Consider the following 13,585-nt stretch of genomic DNA (forward strand, 5'->3'; position numbering starts at 1 on the left):
ATTTCTGCATAAGTACCAATATTTCAGGGCAACTCTTTAAGGATAGGCCAGCAGGGGTTCCAGACGCTCCTGTGGGCCGGGGAAATGGCAGCACAGATAATGATCTATAATAATACAATTACCAAATGTACAATGCCTGCCTTAGGAAACGAGCAGATGAGATTACAATATGTAAATTCAAGAAATGCCTAATCTAGCAGTCTGGCTCCTTTGGGTTAGGAAAATAATAAAACACCAATGGGGAGGCAAAGAGATGGGAGATAAAGATTGAGTTGAGTTAGTAATCTGATGAGAGACAGGGGACAACACACAATTTACTGTTCTCATTGAAACATGGGCATTGTAATGGCCCTCTGGAAATTAAAAAAAAAAAAAAAATCAGACACATACCAGTGAGAGGCCAAGGAAACAGCACAGTATAAAATAGCAGTCCCTCAAGGCCAATCAAAACACATTCTATATATGTACTAATTCTAACAGTGGAATCTAAAGGCATCTACTAAAATAGCTAATAATAAAGCAAAGCTTCAAATTACAGAATGTAAATGTGTGATTTAAACTTCACAAAGGGGGATTGGCAATCCCTAGAGGAATACCCATTTGCAAGCCAACAAGACTGATGAACAAGATAAGGGTGAAGGAAGCAGGACACCCAGGCATGGCGGAAGCATGCTGAATGGCAGAAGAGCAACTGGGGTTCAGACACAAGCTGTGCTGGAGAGGAGGCCTTATACCCCCAAAAGCTTCTCCCGGAATCACATTTGTTTAAACCTCCCAGTGTCCCTTTAAAAAATGACCGCCACCAGTGTGTACATCTCTAGTTATTTTCCTTGCCCTTCTGAAAGCAAATGCATGCCGAAGAACCATGCAAAGGCAGTCAAATAAAATATTTAATATTCCAATGGAAATTGGAAGTGTAGATGCTTCTAGTGATACCTGAAGTGTCACATTACCTTACACCCCCTAGACCATGAAAGAGGACATTTGATAACTGTGTACTTTCCCTGTCAATAAAGTGACTATTATGTGCAACTTGAGTTTATATTATTGCTAGCTGGTTGCTTCCTAACATGTTCCTAAGACAATTTTTTGAGAACAAGTGTACTAAGTAGTTTGGAAATAATTTGAACAATAGCAGTTCTGACGCTCTTATGAAGTCATGTTTGATCTGAGAACTGTAATCACTCTGCTGTGCTCCCTGGAATCACAGAGGAGATGGACATTTTCAGGATTAAAAAAAAAATCCTCCATTTACAATACTTCCAAATGTCAATCATGTTTATCTATATATAGTCAACAGATACTGCTGTAAACTCACGTTTATGGCCAGAGGGATTCTTAATGGAATTATAGTAATATATGAACTCAGTACGTGCTAAATCCGGGCATTTAAATTCATAAACATCTACATTCTTCCTACTCATGCTTTTAAAAAATATTTTATGTGCATTGGTGCCTGCATGGAACTGGAGTTACATGCAATTGTGAGCTGCCATATGGGAGCTGGGAACTGAACTCAGGTCCTCTAGAAGAGGAGGAAGTGCTCTTAACCACTGGAGTCATCATCACTCCAGCCCTGGCAGCCACATTTTTAATAGAGCTTTATGAGAAAGATTACCTGAGAAAGAGAATATCTGAAGTCTACGACATCACCAGTGTAAAATGCATCTTACTGTGTAAGACAGCTGCATTGACCTACGGCGTCTATTCCCTAATGAACGAGGAACTAGTTATTTGGCTGTGACAGCAATGCTAAAGAACAGTATTTGAAGGTGTGGTCTTGTCTAGACTTACTTTATTCCAGTACAAAAAGTTAAAACTTGAATCTAAAAGTTCAAAACTTGATTACACTTTTGGTTTTTCCCTGAAAGGGTTACATGGATTTAATTTTAAAATTTTATTTCTTTGCTGTGAGAGAAATACAAGACTTTAAAATACATGATTTTGAAGGCTTGTGTTAAGATTTGCCTAACACAAAGTTAAAATAGACACACTTGTCGGTGCATATGTGGTGAGAAATCCCTTACACTTTGGAGCTCTTTGGGGAGTGTAATGGAAAAGTCCTTTTTCTTTCCATGCTTAGAAGACTATGAGCAACTGATTTTGCTTCTTTATTCCTGTCTTAAAATTTGCAAATTGTGGAGATTGCTACTGGCTTCCCTCATAGAAGTGGTGGACTTCAAATAAGTTGTATCTATGTGACAGAATTCTGTAAACATACAATAGGAAAGTAAGGTGTCATTGGTGAGACAGCACACAGAAGTGGGTCACACTAGTCCAGGTCAGGGTGATGGTACTCAACCTCAAATTGCAGACGAAGTCTTAGGTTCATGAGGAAGAAAGCAGGCCTTTAATTTCAGCCTTGTGTTTATGATGGATATGAGTAAACCAGACAGTATTAGCAGAACTATGAAGGAACGCTCTGTAATTAGAAGGCTACTAACCATTAAAAGCTAGCTATATTAAAATGAATCAATACAATCAAAATTTTAAAAGGTATTGGGTGATTAACAGGAAGCCATCAGCAGTACTACTCTAAGTGAGCAGTATTTTATAAAAAGGATTTTAACAACAAGAAATTAGAAGACCGTGATTTCAGAATCGAGAATAGAAATAAACATTGGAATAAAAAACCACCTGGCTACCTTTTACCAACATCTTTGTGTGGATGCAAAGACAATTCCCAGTGCATGCTACCTTTATTTTCTCACAGTATTAATCATCCATGAGAGTCTTAGGTGTAGCTCAGTAGCAGTTTGTGTGAACAGAATTTATCAAGCTCTAGGTTTCTTCTCCAACACAATAAAAGCAAACATGTTCAAAAAGAAAAGTAAAAAGTAACCCTGAGTGTTTGGGAGAAGCACAATCAATAAAGCGACTGCTCTACATGCGTGAGGACGTGAGTGTGGATTCCCAGGTCCACACACAAACTGCCTTGAATCCTTGTGCTGGGAAGATGCAGAGACAGGTGAGTACTCTGCGTTCACTGGCCAGGGAGAATCAGTGACCTCGGGGTTCAGTGGCAGACCATATCTGAAGAGACTAAGACAGCAACTGAGGATGAAACCTAACATTGACCTCTAACCTCCAGAGGCACATACAAACAGCTCCCACCTTCACCCCAACCCACACACAAATAAAGTCATTAGCTTCTTTTAAAGTAACCCTGAAGGCCTATTGAGGACTGATTTACTGGGGGACTTGCTGCATCCTTTGGGAATCACTGGAAGAAAAGAAAGTCACTGGTCAGGCTCTAACTAAGCCCTGAGAGGCAGCCATAGTTAAGTAGGAGATGAACCAATGAAGCAAGTTGGGAAATTCTGTTCTGTTTGTCTACATTTCACCAAGAAATCCCCATACTATGACCTTGACAACCTCCACTGCAGGGTACATCCACTGCCCTTCCTCCTGCCAGTAATGTCCCTCTCCTTTTGCTAGCATCTTTCTCCTGGAGAGCCCAGACAGCTTCCAGGTCAACATCCCAGATCTCCTAAGGAATGAAAGAGCAAGAAAACTATCACTGCTCCAGCCTGCCATGCCCTAGATCAGCGCTCTCAACTTGTAGGTCATGACTCCTTTTGGGGATCAAATGACTTTCACAGGGGTCACCTAAAACTATCTTCATATCAGATATTTACAATACGGTTCATAATAGTAGCAAAATTACAGTTATTATGTAGCAACAAAAATAATTTTATGGTTAGGGGTCATTGTAACATGAAAAACTATAAAAAGGGTTCGCAGCACTAGGAAGGTTAAGAACCACTGCCCTAGATGAACTACGAATAGACATATCTGGTTGTCTTAATAAAAGGGTGTATTATTTATTCTTCAGCACCTAGCATTGTGGCAACAACTCTATAGTTAAACAGCACTAATTTTAAAAGTGCTAAATATCTGGATTTATAGTACATTACCAACTTACCAACAATACCTCCAAAGGTACTTACTAAGTTTTATCATGACTCTATTTACAGTTAAAATATAAAATACACCAGTGACAAAAAAAATGGTTGACCTTCCTAGGCTTTAAATACTTTATTATCTTTTTTTTTAAACCTATAAGGAAAGATGGGTGTGGCAGCATAGCCCTGGAATCTCTGGTATTCAGGAGGCTGAGGCAGGAGAGTTGAACCTGTGGTATAGGGGCCAGCCTGGGCAACACAGTGAGACTTTGTCTCAAAACACAAAACAAAACAACAACAACAACAAAAACGCAACTAGGTAAGTATACAAATAATGCAGAGATCATTAAGTATTTAATCTGATAGATTTTTACAAAGGTATTGTATCACATAATAACTATGCAGATGAAGACACAGAACCTCCTCATCCCTTCCACGAGAACAGTTCTGGGTGTTTGTTTCCAGTCCTCTCACAGTCTGTGGGTGAAACCCTTGATTATTACAGCAGCGTAGATTCTCCCACGCATATATGTGGAATTGTATAATTTGTATCCTATTGTGTAAGGCGGTACACATTCTATATGTTACTTATGCATAATTTACCTACATTGTTTCAGAGGTTCAGTCTACAGATATATAAATATTATCTCATGGATTGAGAAAATAGTCAGCACTTTTATAAGTCAATAACAAAAATGGCCCAAATTATTATCATTTATCATGAATAAATTTGTAAAATTATCTTGTGTTTCCTAGCATATGTCTAATCTCTTGGTGAAGTATTCAGGTACAGAATTACTAAGTCACGGGGCACACAGCTTTGTTAACAACTGCCCCACAAGGTGGACACATCACTGCGCATAACAATCCATGAGAATTATCTTTGTTCTATACCCTTGTCAACACTAGTCTTGTAGTTTTATGCTTTTTAAAAGTCATTTAGTGGGTGGAAAGGGTTTCCATCTTGACTTACCCTGTCTCTAATGACATTGAGAATCTTTGTGATTACTCAGGAACCTACTGTGTGCTTATTCTTGTGAGACCTCTAAGCCACTTATAAAATGCTGTTAGAGTTGTCTAATATGACATGTGTGCATCGATGCGCACATACTTCTTACTACATGTGTGGGAAGGGCAGAGGTCAGCTTTGTGCAGTGGGCTCTTGTCTTCCAGCTTTACCTGCTGAGCCACCTTGTCAGCCTCATTTGCTGTTATTTCAGTTATATTTTTTGTTATTAATTTATGGGAGCTTTATCTCCTCTTCAAGACCTTTATCAGATGTGTGATTTTTAAGAACAGCCTTTCCTGAATGTGGCTTACCCTTTCATTTTCTTAATGGTGTCTTTAGATGAACATACCCTTTTAAATTTGATAAAGTACAAGATATGATCAATATTAACTAGAAATTACTCTAGTCTCAATTCCAACAAGAACGCATATTAGTGTAATTGCATTGTTGGAATAATATCCAGGTTATCAAATAAAAAGGTTGGTCAATGATTGCTACATAAGCATTTTTAAAGTCCGTATGGATCAGATGAATTTTTTATTGTCATTATCTGACCACAAGTCATCTTTTATTGAATATTACCCAATAAGCCTTTGTTCTGCTTGCCTGGCTTTATGGGCATCAAGGCTTCGTGCACTGCCAGAGGCTGGATGCCAAAGCCTTTCATTACCAGATATTTTAAAATCAATGCACATGGATGTCTATTATTTGAAGGGGGCAAAAGAGAAAATATCAGACCCTACAGTGTTGCTGATTCAGGAAAGTTCTTTGGCTTTTTCTTTAAAAATGGAGGTTAAAAAAAAGAAACAGAAGAGAATGTGGCACTAGTACAGCCATAACAGAAAAAGGCCTTAGCAGACAGAATTATCAAAGTGAGCCCCAAATCTCTTCCAAACTATGACCTCCACTTAGGCTCCTCGGACAAAGCTAGACAGACATTAGACATGTAATACTTATTCAACAGCTGCTGCAGGCCTACAGTTCCAGGTGAAAGTAAAGAAAACATCAGGCACATGTGACACGGGGTTCCTTACTGTTCTCTGCAAGCTTGGGCGGCGGTGGTCCAGGTGCCTTTCTGCCGTGTGATCACAGAGTGACAGTAGCCTGAGTGAAGATGCCATCCACTTGGGCAGGATTTGTCCTTGAGGCCCTGCAAAAACAGTTGTCTGTGTTCACATGCGAACGGACTTGATAACATGCGGTCTGCCTCACAGTAGAAGCTGTGCGTGCCCCCACTCCCGGGGAGCAGAGGCAGCCCTCCCTGCAATTCCCCATCTTGAGAGAAAAATTATCTCCATCTACAGAGGGCCCCGCCACAGTCAGAGTGGTTCCATTTCACACCACTGACATCTGATAATTAAACAAAACTGACTGACGTAATACTATATTTTGGATCTTCTTATTGTCATTTTGTTCTGTTCTGTTCTGTTTTGTTTTCCCGAGACAGGGTTTCCCCGTGGTGTCCTGGCTGTCCTGGAACTCAATCTATAGACCAAGCTGACCTCAAGCTCAGAGATTCACCTGGCTTTGCTGAAATAAAAGGCAGGCGCCACCACCTGGCTTTGTATTTCGGATCTTTAAAAAAAAAAGTCACCTTGTAGCATTTTTCCCTCATGGCTTTCCAGGTATAAGAAGAAAAGACATAGCATAAGTTGAGAGTCACATGTTGTATCGTTCTGTAAGCTCATCACAGGGCATCCTGCCAATAAAGCTGCTGAGCCACTCAGATAGTGTCCCACCTTGCCATGGGGACTCCAGGCTTTCCACGTGATCCCATCACATTGATACAATCTGTGGGTTTTTTCTTCAAAATGAAAGAGTCCCTTTAATTCCACAGAGCAGTTCTTTGGGAACAAGGGCAGCAGACCCTGCAGGGAAGAGCAACAGTTTAGGACTGACTTAATGTGAGTTGATAACACAGTTTCTTTCTTTGGGTCTTCCTCTACAGGGCAGCATCTGTGTCAAATAAACTATCTCCAAACCTCGGACCCATTTTGTGAGCTAAGCGTGTTTATGGTCCAGGAAATAGTTTGCTAGAAGGCAAGCAGGAAAGAAAAAAAGATTTCCATACCTGTCTGGGAAAGTGTGAGTCGGCTGTGGATTCCACCTTATCAGCTAGAGGCAGTGCTGCTGCCTTGATTGGCTTTGGTGGCTGGCTAAGGATGGGTGTTTTGGCCTTCTGTTTGTGAGCTGAGAAACTGTCACCCTCCAGTTTCAAGGAAACTAAGCCATGATACTTGAGGAAACCAAAAAAAAAAAAAAAAAAAAAAAAAAAGCACTGAGTTAGCAAACAAAACTTTTTTTTTCTAATAATGAGCATTTCAAAGGCTGTATCAAAGAAAAGAGACAAAAGGATTTTTCTTGATCACCCCATCTTCTAAAACAAACTTTAGGGAAACAAAGCTTCAGACAAGTAGACAAAGAGAAAAGATATACTAATCTCACTACTGTGAAAACATCCACAAACATAGACATTCAGCAGCTCTCTATGCTTACATTGTAGATGGTGTCTGTTCCATTTTTACAAACAGAGGATGGGAGGACCTGAAATCAACAAAGGACAGTATGTATGCAGAGCTGACTTAAAAAGCAACTAGCACTGTAAACTCTGGTAAGGTTCTGTAATAATTGAAAATTTTAAAGTATATTTCATGAGATTTTTTTTCATGCCAAGTTCAATAAATTTTGTTAAGCTATCGTGTCTAACCACAGCGCACTGTTGTGCTAACATCTGCATCCACTGTCCTGGCTGGGCCAAGAGGCAGCTCTAGTTTTCAGTGCATCTACAGTATGGAAGGATTCAGGAAAACACTACACACACACACACACACACACACACACACACACACACACACACACGAGTGTGCCTCGTTGGAGTCATAACTGTCACACCCAAGGGGGGGTGTCACTTAAATGTGCATCTGTCCTAGGCTCACTAATTACTCCATATCTGTTGGCCATAGAAGGAGCCATAGCAGCATTCACATGGCTGAATGACTGCTCCTACCACTTCACTTGGCAATTATCGGGGTGGGTCAACATAGTGATATTTGTACATAAAAGGCACTGCATGACTCCACAAAGAACTCACTATAGGAATCCAAACAGTTCTGCACTGTCTCAGACACTTATCACTAAGTCCCCACACATCCACTCCCAGAACGCCCCCATCCTTACTGATTTGCCATTCCCATGGGTCCTCATCCTCTTTTGAGAGAGGTCTGTGAAATCAGAGCCCTGAAGGGCATCTCCATTGGTGAAAGATGGAGGGGGCCTCCTTTCCAGATGAAGAGAACCAGCAGTGGTGAGTGAGGATGACCCTGAGGGCAGCGGATGCCAAGTGCCCTTCCCCCATGTGCTGTGCTTGCTTTGGTTGAAGGGATTTGAAGGATGGCAGCGTCCTGGAGGCATGCAAGATGGCAGGTGATCAGTATACCACACAAACACATAAGTGATGGCATTGACACCGTTTCTGGAACAGCTTGTCATTAAACCTAGACGGATGAATTTCCCACCAGATGTTGCCTTTTCCCCATTTGCCAGGAACTCCTTCTCTCTTCATCAGTTTCCACCTGGGAAAGCGGTATCCTTCTGCACATGGATGGGGTGATTATAAAGCCATGAAATCCGTCCCACAAATCATAGACGGAAATCATCGTCATGGTTTTATAATCATTCCAGACACTTAGGAAACCAGCTCGCTTCCCTCCTGCGATCCTCATCAACACCAAAGGTTTGTTCACCAATTAAGCACCTCCCTATCCCCCCACCCCCCACTTTGAAAGTATTCAGTTTTCCTCTAATCGTCTAGAGGTAGAAACTGGAATTGTTTTAAAGATATCATGTCATTAAACAGCATCTGTAAAAAGCTGCAAGCAACTCTAACAGGACAAAACCCTAGAAAATCTTAAGGGAGCAACTTCTATTGGAAATCTCGATCATCAGTGTTTCTGCGAAGGCACAAAAACAAACCAAGCAAACAAACGAGGCCAGCGAACTACATCAGCAGGTGAAGGCGCTCGCCACCAATGGTGATCACCAGCGTCTAGGCCTGGCAGCCCACACAATAGAAGAAAATAGATTCCTACAGGTTGTTCTCCGAGCTCCCCACACACACACACCGGAAGTAAAAGAACAATTAAAACCCTCAGCTAACAAGGAAACAAAAACAACCTACCCACAGAACCTGTCTGGATATTTACTTTAGTTTTAGCACCACTGCGATTCAAGCACAGAGCCCAGGACACTTTTGTATCACACTTTATGTGACCAAACATTCAGAAGCACACGCGGTGGGGAGAAAAGTGGGATAGAGACGCCATGGAAAGGTGGGTGTACAAAGCAAAGGAGACAGCACCCACTCTTACTTGAGGGGGAGCGAGGAGACAATAGAACACAGGTAAGAAAAATGCAGGCCACAAGGCATGACGAGCACAAAAAATAACGGCTGAACGTGGCGTGTCACGCCAGACACATAAAGCGTTGTGTAGATAAGGATCCAGAAGCAGAGAGACTTTGGCAGAACACCACCTCAAAGCACCACGGGCTTCGCTTTTTATTTTATTTGCAAGTTGCTCTAGCAGACCAGTCCCAGAACTGTTTGGCTTCTGCGTCGCCAAGTCATTCATTAGTATTCTCCAGCTGCCCCTGAGCCCCCGGCCAGCTGCATCTTCACATCTATTTTTCTCCAATCCCTTCCCTTCTTACAATTTTCCTGGTCACACTACAGTGGGGGGGCTCGGGTTTTAGGCACTGAGAGCTCCCTTTAACGGAGGAAGAAGATAATTACAGCCCTGCGAACTCAGGGGGAAAATAATTGTCGATAGATTCTCACCAATGTTGTTTCCCCCTTGGTGAGAACAAAAAAAAAAAAAAAAAAAAAAAAAAAAAGGAGAACCAGGGCACTGACTTGTTGCTATCCTGCAGCCATTGCTCTTAGCAGGGGGAAAACACAAACTACAATAAAGAGACCGGAGTCGTGACGGAGGTGGCTTTCTTGACAAGAAATTATGCATTTTGATTTGGAGGTGTTATCAAGCACGTTGGCTGCTGTAAGCCAGCAGCCATGGCGCCAGGACCGCTCCTGATTTCAAGGCGAGGATCAAAAGAGTACCTCCTTTTGAGTCCAAAATTTTCACTGCAGCTTTTGTCTTTGTGCCAAGAACGGCGTTCACAGGGGAGTTCAGAATTACTTCAAAGACCTCCTCCTCCTCCTCCTCTAATCCGTCATAGGTAATTGCTATATTCCACATCTTCGTTGACATTCCTACAAGAAGTAAACATTTTAATTACTCTTTAATTGCTATTTCAATCACCTAGGTGTCAGAGAAATATATTAATTAACATGTCTACAGCTAGACTGCAGTAGCCCAAGTGAGCTATTGTACTGCTACCAACTCACGGAGGCCCCGCTGTTCTCCCAAATAATATAAAAAGACGGCATTTGTTCCTGGACAATGATGATCGGCCTTCAATGCAAACACTGTAACAAAAAGTGAGCTGTATTGCACAGGGGGAGAAAAAGAAAAAGGCTAGTACACAAAAATCCCAAACAGGATTTTTTTCTCCCAACCCATCCCCTCTGTGCGTTAGAATATATAGTTAGTACGATCTGAAAATCCTAATGGTTGCAAGAATCTTAGGACCCTGCAGCAGGCAGAAGTGATTACTGGACGGTACTTCAGGCCCTCACAGAACCCCTGAAGCGAGTCCTGCCTGGGTCGGCCGCCCTCCCTGCAGCTCTTCTGGCCCATGGCTGGTTTTTCTGATGGTGCAATGCTCAGCAGTTGGATACTCTCCTAGAGAGAATGTAAGGGCCGGGGACTGTAGACACAGACTGGTTCAGCCACTCTTTTCCCCTCTCTGTTTCTGTCATGGAGTGCAATCAAGTTCACTTCATGTAATCTTCCGAACTTAACACAAGTTGTTGTTCACTGTGTTATCCCAGCCAATCTGTCCCATCGGGATGAAAGGCAAAGCAAAGTTAGAGACACCGAGTACTCAGGCTGGAAGCCTCTTCTGCAACAGTCCGCTCTTCAGCAGTTTCTATGATGGGATCTGTAGGGCTTCTTCCTGGATTTACTTAGAAGGGAAGGTGAGGACAGAGGCAAGCAAGCTGAAGGCTTTTTGATTGGGGGAGAGAGAGCCACTAAGATAGGGGGGGACAATGGGCAGTAAGTTTACAGGTTAGCCTCTAGGGCAAAGCCTGAAAGTCTATCCTGCCTCCCCTGCTTAGGTGTGCTTTCTCGCTAGTAAGTCTTTCTCTATAAGGCGGTTAAACACCATTTCCCAGGCTTCCCTTCTGAATAGTGACCTCTTTTGTTTTTTGTTTGCAGACTGACATGACTCTAACTTTGTCATCCACATGACAGCCACCTTCTTGAAAGTATATCTCATATAGATTTTATAATTGAATCAGCATATCATTAATCCCTGTAGCATTCAATAGAAAGCTAGTATAATGACAAGAAAATCAAAGGGGTTTCAGTCAGTACAAAAGGAGTGGTTTTTCTGATATATATATATATATTGTGTGTGTGTGTGTTTGGCTAGGTGGATATAGGACCCAAGAATTCTGTATCCTTTCTTTGTATATACCAGAAAGTCAAATATCTATTAAAATCTATGTGTAATTAGCTGACAAAATATGCAAAATGGAGTATGTGCAGTCAGTACCTGCAGGACCACGTACACACATCCGCATGGCGTGTGTACACCAGATGCCTGCAGGAGCCACATACACAGATTTGGAGGGAGGGAATGAAAAGCAATGTAAGGAAGTTTACAAAGTTGAGGTTTGGGGTCAGGGGGATGGAAAATACATCAGCTGGATGGAGAAAGTCCTATCTGGGAAAAGGAGGCCACTGGCTATAGGTAAATTCTGTACCTGCACTACAGAGAACGTGGACACCAGGTGGCCAGACTCGGGCTTTAGACAATGGTTATTGGGGAAGACATGACTGACGTTCTGAAAGTGAATGCTTTAACAAATTGTACTTGAGAGTGTCTGTGTGAAGGCTGGGTACCCGGAGACTATGGGACTTTAGAGGCAGCTGTGGAAATTAGATAACCCTGAAAAGAGGTGGACATTGAAAACAGTTAGTATTGAGAGAACTGTGCTGATCACCAAGCACCATAATTTTAAGGACAATTTACATCAAAGTCAAATACCTAGAAACCTATTTTCATGCCTCCAACAGTTGTCCTCCTGCTTGAAGATTTATTTTAGAAAAAAAAAAATAGTATCACTTCTACACAAACAAACAGAAGCCAAAAAGGCCTTCAAAGTTTTTGCTGGATCTTTGGAACAAAACCAAATGGTTGAAAGAGCTCTCCTCTGAGTTCTGCTAAGGGATTCTGATTCGCTGACCTACATTTCAACTTGGCTTCAAGCCTCCCAGGTGTGAGGGTCACCATCTCAGGCTGAGGAGCGGGGTCTTCATTGCTGTAGTTTGGTCCCATGCTTCCTCCTCTTTCCAGAGGCAACGTGGTCCTTAACTCCCTGAGATATACCTGGGCTTTCAAAAGACTTGAACCACCCTTCCCCCTGTTTCCAGAAAACAAAAGATACAGGATGTGGAGTAAGAAGGGCTGTGCAAACACACCCCACTTTATAGAGGGAACAAATTCCTGGCTATTTTCCTACAAAGCAGATTTCTCTGTTGAGAGACATCTTCTCAATATTTTTCAGGAAATGCCAAATTAGAGAGCTGTTCCTTTGAAAAACATTTTGACTTTTTCAGACTGATGAAGATTTGATTAAGAATGCATCAACTCTTTCAGGGGCACGTATTTTAAAGGAAAGCACTCATTCTCCGTAGAGTGTTTGCATAAATACTTAAGCGCTTCAAGATAGTCACAACAGCTGAATGCACTCTCAGGATTCCTGTTTGCAAAGTTCAGTAAAGTGCTACAAGGCAAGCCTTCACCCCACCCCACCCCAGTCAGAGCTCGCCAGTCTCAGAGCACCCCAGGTACTGGATGGCCCCCTCTGTCTCTCTGGCGTCAGGAAAGCTGATATTTCCAGAGAGGTGAATAGATTGCTCCTGGCAGAAGTGACAGGGTGGAGCTGGGGACATCTAAAAGAGGCAAAGATTTACAGTATGAAAGTATATAAACATTTATAGGACCTGTGGATGTGGGGAATTTTTTTATTCTCTAAAGTAAGGATTCATAATATGAAATTATTTCTGGCTTAATGAATTCCAAAATCATGAGCAGCCAAGCATGTGGCTTTTTTTAAAAAAATGTTTAAAATATGCTTATATTATTTTTCAAAATATAAACAATCTTTAAAATCCCAAGACCATTTGGAGCCCCCCAGAAGTCATTAGTAGCTATCAAAACAGCATGCAAACTCTTCTAGACAAACAGGCATTCATCTTATGCAGTGGAATCTCCAAGAGATAAATTTCCAAGTCTCCCCTAGTGTGATACATTCCAGTTCCTCTCAACCCAAACAGAGTGCCTGGTGTGCTGCTGAAAACCCAACTAGCAACAAACAGCTATGAATAATAAGAAGGACATATGGCAAAAATGATTGACTTTCAACACAAGTCCTTTAAAGCACAACAAAAGGAACATTAACCCTTTTGTGGTAGAGTTGAGAATGGAAGAACCTGCAGAGGCTTGAGGAGAAACATCAAATACAGAACAGCAATAATGTGGTCAG

General features: G+C 41.8%; 1 protein-coding gene across 7 annotated transcripts in view; it reads right to left on the bottom strand.

The window, feature by feature from the left end:
- FREM1 (FRAS1 related extracellular matrix 1) overlaps positions 1-13,585 on the bottom strand; it is a 144,800-nt gene that overhangs the window by 8,360 nt on the left and 122,855 nt on the right. For 6 of the 7 annotated variants that reach the window (XM_084777577.1, XM_084777575.1, XM_084777574.1 and 3 more), the window contains 6 exons: positions 10,028-10,180; positions 8,092-8,315; positions 7,411-7,458; positions 6,986-7,150; positions 6,654-6,782; positions 5,949-6,064 (listed from right to left, as the gene is read on the bottom strand). In XM_084777577.1, the coding sequence (XP_084633703.1) occupies positions 5,949-6,064; positions 6,654-6,782; positions 6,986-7,150; positions 7,411-7,458; positions 8,092-8,315; positions 10,028-10,180 (835 nt within the window). Of the gene's footprint in view, positions 1-3,189; positions 3,491-5,948; positions 6,065-6,653; positions 6,783-6,985; positions 7,151-7,410; positions 7,459-8,091; positions 8,316-10,027; positions 10,181-13,585 lie in introns of those variants that run through there. The other variant, XM_084777579.1, reaches the window with a different exon arrangement.

This window comes from Acomys minous (assembly GCF_964271855.1).
Source record: "Acomys minous genome assembly, chromosome: 1".
NCBI classification, from domain to species: Eukaryota; Metazoa; Chordata; class Mammalia; order Rodentia; family Muridae; genus Acomys; species Acomys minous.